This window comes from Pteropus medius, unplaced genomic scaffold, assembly GCF_902729225.1.
Source record: "Pteropus medius unplaced genomic scaffold, Ma_sr-lr_union100, whole genome shotgun sequence".
NCBI lineage: Eukaryota > Metazoa > Chordata > Mammalia > Chiroptera > Pteropodidae > Pteropus > Pteropus medius.
Genome location: NW_024344240.1, coordinates 21,695,196 through 21,701,212, shown reverse-complemented (window position 1 = coordinate 21,701,212; position 6,017 = coordinate 21,695,196). Strand labels below are relative to the sequence as shown.

Sequence of the window (6,017 nt, the reverse complement as noted above, 5' to 3'; positions counted from 1 at the left end):
TGCAAAAATGATTTGAATTAAATTCTAGATTTTGACTCTCCTAAACTGGCTTACCATTGTGAAGTTAGCATTAGCCAGAGTCAGAATCAGCTTACTGTATAACCTCTTGGATAGGGTACAGCAAGGCTTTTTAGCTGTAGAAAACGCAAATGTCTTTGGCATAACCCTATGTTCCAATCTCATGAGGAACCACTTAAAAATAAATAAGACCAATGCTAAATTCTTAGACACATAGCCATGCAGTGAGGAAGCTCAAATAAAAGCCTAGTTCTTAGCCTGCAGAGCTGAAGAATGAAAGCCAAGCAATTAGAGTTGAGAAAATGGATTACATAATCTTACAGTGGGAGACTTAGAAGAAGGTTATTGTGAGGGTGCTCGGAATAACCAAGACATCTTTTAACCTGGGATAGATCAATTACAAGAAGGGGGCAGGGGGATTGGGCAGAAGAAGAGATCACATAAACTCCCAAAGTGCCTTCTAGCCTGGAGTCTCTGAAAACATGAGAATGACCTCTGTAAAAAAGTGAAGGTTAATGAATAAATTTTGAACATCTTTTCTAAATATTTAGGGCTCATCTCTCCTTTATTTATTACTCACACTAACTAGGCAGCCTCCAAATAATTGTATACTTCATACTTCTTTGAAATGTTCATTTTTTTTCATCAGAGTTGCCATCATAAAATTATAGGAAGTGAGGCAGAACAGCTTGTCTCACCAAACCTCTCCCTGCATATTAGTACAAATGGGTAAAAATAAGTAAAATCACTTTGCTAAAGTTTCTAATGAAAAAGAATTTTATTAAGATTTGTTTCTCTTTTCCCTGCTATTTTTTCATTCCCGTTTATTTTTCTCTTGTACAAGTACAGAATGTATAATTTCATCTAGAAATAAACTATCCTTGCTTTAAGGAAAATAAAATGTTTATTGAAAAACAAACTTCCTTTCCTATGGGAAGAAGACAATCTAGAGCTAAAGCGCAGCCAGGACCACTGTATGATTGCTTCTAGTGTTACTCTTGTGGCCTGGGAGGTGACCTCAAATACCTAAACAGCCTAGGAACAAAATCTGTAAAAATGTCACATTTCTACATCATCGGTCAAAGTTCAGTTGAATTTTCATCACAACTTTCCAACATTTAGATAGACTGGGGCATGATGCGAGTGGATGGAAAACTTGATTTGCTTCCACAGGTAAGCCTTAATCATCTGTCTCTCATTCCTCTCAGCTCTAAAATTAAGATGTCTTTTGATACCTTCCTTTTTTTGCCAATAGAATCTTAAAGATTAAATGAAATGTCTAACTTGCTTCAAAAGGAATTACTGTAGTCATACTAGGAGGGGCTGACTAGAGGCTGGCTGGACTGCAGGGAGCATGTTCACCCTCCAGAACTGCTCCTCCCAGCCAGCGGAGCACACTGAGAGTAAAGGATGCTGTCCACAGGCACTAGGCCTTGATCTGTTTTAGAATTTTCCACAGCACAGAGTAAATAATTTTCTTCACTGGTTCTCTGATTAGCAGCTGTTCAGGATAATTCAAACTGAGAACGAGAGACTTTCCTTCTCCATCTGCAAGAGGGTTACATAAGAGCTACGACCAAAAACAAAAACAAAAACAAAAACCCCAAAAAACAAAAACACAGAACTCCTTAAGAGTCCATTAAGCTTGAGCTGAAAACTTAGGTTTAAATAATGCAAGGTGGAGATAAGACACAGAAATCACAGAAATAAATATATGGTATACACAGACAACCAAGACCTGCTATGGAAAGCTTTAATCACCACATGTAAAAATAGTATTTTCAAATATCAAAAATGAGTCCAAATTCTTTATCGTCATCACCATAACAGTCTAGAAATGAAAGCTGCACTAATACAAAACCTTCTTGTTCATAACTACAAGATTAATGAAACTGTTTCTTATAAACGCATTTTATTTTACCCTAAGGCTGATATCACCAAAGTGAAAAAGTCACTATCAACTGGAATTTATTCAATGTAGCATGTCTAAAATCATTTATTCTTTAATCTGGAATGTCTTCTCTTGACTCTCCCACCCATACTATGTGATGACAAGAGGAAAAGATGACAGATGGTTGTATCCAGTCCAGTATATATAATATACTGATTTTATGATTCTCGATCTACTGATCAAAACAAAGAAATTAAATTTTAACATCAATTAACTCAACACTATCACATTATAAAATTTATCAAAATTGACTCTTTCTTATAAGAGAGAAGTTGGCAGTAAATTCTCAGATAAGAATAACTGTTCTTTCTTACACTGTCTATTGCAGTGCATTCTATTTAACTACATAGGCCAACCAGTTAAGTTCAGAGTCCACACAGATTGCCTTGTAAATCTTACTCACATTGAGATAAGATCGGCACATGTCTAATAGAAAAATAAACCCCAAATGCTACAATAGTTATTCCATTCAAGTGATGGGAGAGGAGACTGTGTTAAATTGGAAAAAAAGACAGCCATGTGGAAGTGGGGATTATTTTAATATTTTTGGTATGTAGATAACAAATAAATAGTACAAGAAGATTTTCAAAATCTGAATTCTTAACGTCTCTAACAATGTATTTGGTGAATGAGGCTACAGCAATGGTGTGCTACCTCTCACAAGGCAGCCTAGGGACGTTTCCTCCAGTTATTTCCATGATGACCTTGGCGTGTTTCTAAAATGTGTTCTTTCTAAATATTCACAGCACTTCATCAAAACCGGCTGTTAGTCTGCATATCTGAGTCAGGAAATTGTCGCTTGGTTTCAAAGTATTATACATGCAACTTCCTGTGTACTACTTACTTTCAACTGCATGGTTACCAGTATTCTGAGCTATAATAAACACGTGGGGATATACGGCAGTTGAAGAATTACCATACATAATTTTGTTCCATACTCTTTATTTTTATTATTTCTAGATGCCTTGCCAATTCAAATGACTGAAGTAAAGAACACAGACATGGACATTTACTGGATTTTTCTTGAGAACTTAAATTATATTCACTATTCTCGGCCAATACTGGGTGAGGATAATGGAGAGAGAATTCAGTATTAGACTGAACAGAAAAAGGTTTTCTTGGAAAGGCTTGATACAAGTGTTCTTTTTTTTTTTTTTTTTCCACATAGACTCATGGATAATCAAGGTTGGAAAAACTCTTAATCATATGGCCAATTCCCCCATGCGATACCTGGACGCCTATGTAATATCTCTGCCAAGTTGTTGTCCAGCATCTGCTAGAACACCTTTCAGGGCAGGAAGTGGTTGCAACATTACTTATTTCTCCTTAGAATACAATAGCAAAACAGATGGAACAGGTAAACAAACTTCCATTAAATGTAATTATGAAGTGTGTCCAACTTTTCAAGAGAGTTAGCAGATTGTCGATTGCTACTCAAAGGAATAAACCAGATTTGCTCCATGCCTCCCATGCTTTCTGCAATGATTCAAAATGGGGAGATACAACTTAGAAATGTGAATTTTATAAATCATTGTTATAACTGTGTGTGGTGGTGGGGAAGCAGATAAAAAAACATCTTAGAAGTAGTCATTATAGGGACCCCAAAACAATGGGAAAATAAAATGTTTTGAATAATAAATAAAGATGCAATAAACACCTTGTGCAACAAGTCCTGGTATAAGAATTCAAGGGCCCTGGTGGACGAACCGGTGGGCTAATTCCAGTCTGCAGCATTTCTCAATTCGGATGTCGGCGACAAGAGAGCACGAGCAAGTCTGAGACTGTGGCTTGCTATCCTAAGGCCACTGAAAGTGGGGCACTCTACCTTGATTGTCTCTTTCTTGCTTGTTTGGCAGCACTGCAAATAATTTTCTTATTTCTTACTTCTCTTAAGGTACTCACACAGCTTCAAGGTTTTAGATCCTCTCTTCAGAATACCAACAAGGCAACATATTGATTGGTGAACAATATCAGAATTCAGTTTACAAAGGATCCGTTTCTCTGAAGGGATACATTTGTGTCTACATTTTTATTTTTTGAACATGTATATGAATAAGTCCATTTGAGTTGAAAACATTTATCCTGATAACACCCATATAAACTTTAAAAATTCTAAATGTTCATGTTCACTGAGACTCAGCTGATTCAATTTGAGCGGTTATCTTTTCCCCCTAGGTGTTAAATGGCAATGGTATTGATCTTTAACAAACAAGACTGTGAATAACGAACAAAAACAAAACAGCAAAAAACCAACCTTAAAGTCAGTATGTCTTTTTATATGGAGGCCACTTTTTTTCATATCTGTTTCAAAGGTACCAGATAATTAACATTTAGTGGCTAGATGACAAGAGAGCAAATCTTCCTGCAAAAAAATTAATAGAACTTCTGTGACCACTGAGATTTAGAAGTAAAATCAATGAAAGTCTATTAAGTACTCCGGATAGATCTGGTTGGCATCAAACACAACAAAGATCTTTGGATTCCAGGTGTCATCCACACAGCTGTCATATAAATTCACATAGCTACCGTCTTTAGAAGGAGGTCGCATGTATTTGGAGTCTCCGTTTATGTAATCTCCAATTAACACTCGAGCAAGAAACATAGATTTATATGTTCTAAATAGATGCCGCTGTTGCAAGCTTACACCATGAATTTGGAATGTGTTTCCATGTTTTATGTCATCTTTGCAGAAGCGACTGGAGTAGGCAGCATCTCTAGCAAAATAGGTTCCTTAAATAAAGAGGACCAAAAAAAAAAAAAGCCAAAATTACTCCGAAGAATACATGAAACACCAACAAAAACATTCTAACTGTTAGGGGAAGAGACACATGGAATTGTATAACAAAAATAGATGTGGAATTTCTTCATCTGTAGATCTTAAAGGAAAGAACAGAAATCCATCTGTTATAGACAACTGTGATTCAGACTGTCACAGGGATAGATTTGCTAGTATAGACCAGTCCCCACCACCAAACCATTCCACCCTCACCAAAATGGAGCTGCCAGACTTCTGTTTTTAAAAGGAATCTTACAAAGAAATCCAATATGTAAGACAGATACAAACTATTTTTGTGATTAAAAGTGTGGCAGGACCTCTCTCCATTTCTATTTCCTTCTACCACTTTCCTCACCCAGCTACCCTGTCCAGCATCCACTAAAGCTCCGGAGAGCACAATGAAAACTACTGGCCTACAGAGATTATAACAAACCCCAAGAAACCACATTTCTATGATAGCGGGTAATAGTTCAATAATATTTCTGGAAATAATAGAACTCTATGTCCAGGAAAAGATTTCTGAAGAGAGTGCAATACTGTTCACAATTATCCCCCAAAAACAATTTCATTGGTTCATTGCCTAAATATGAAAACTCAATAAAGCATCCCAAAAGGTAGGCCCAGGAGACTGACATCATTATAGGGACACTTATTTTAAAAAATTTTGGAAAAGAAGGGCAAAGTCTCATATTACCCAATACTGAATGGATTTATGTAACACTTTTTGATCCTCTTACAGTTAAATAAATGGAATGGCCTTGTTGGTAGTTATTTTAAAAACTAATTTACTTTTTAAAAATGTAGCACATCCTGATCCTAAGTGGCAGTCAGTTCTGGTGACGGAGGTAAGGTACGAGGTAAGTACCAGAAAAATAAATGTCCATCCCTTACCTTTTCCCCTCATCTCTCTCCTTAATTTGCTTGAGTAGTGGGCATAAATTGGAGAACTTGGACTTTCACAACATTAGAAAAAAGGTGAGGATTTCCCCCATTATTCCTTATTGCTCATTAATATTCTTACCTATCATTTTCTAAAAAACAAAACAAAACAAACAAAAAATACTAGTACCTAGACCTGTGCACAATATAATTAATTTATTTTATAGTTCTCTAAATATGTGACATAAAACAATGTGGTTTTCCCTATGGAAAAAACTTATACAGAAAATTAAATGTAATGCAAAAATCAGCTAATAAGGACATAATGCTCCAGCTGAATGACTGGAAGTTGGGGAGCTATCTAATCCAGAAGAGGTGTAAAGATCCTATTTC

General features: G+C 36.1%; 1 protein-coding gene across 28 annotated transcripts in view; it reads right to left on the bottom strand.

Annotated features, from left to right (window-relative positions):
* Positions 1-1,757: 1,757 nt before the first annotated feature.
* The window catches only part of PARP11 (poly(ADP-ribose) polymerase family member 11), a 46,519-nt gene continuing 42,259 nt past the window's right edge, over positions 1,758-6,017 (bottom strand). For 21 of the 28 annotated variants that reach the window (XM_039869095.1, XM_039869103.1, XM_039869090.1 and 18 more), the window contains one exon: positions 1,758-4,699. In XM_039869095.1, coding sequence (XP_039725029.1) covers positions 4,383-4,699 — 317 coding nt within the window. In that variant the 3' untranslated portion in view covers positions 1,758-4,382. Of the gene's footprint in view, positions 4,703-4,730; positions 4,846-5,636; positions 5,777-6,017 lie in introns of those variants that run through there. The other 7 variants (XM_039869114.1, XM_039869116.1, XM_039869112.1 and 4 more) reach the window with 5 other exon arrangements.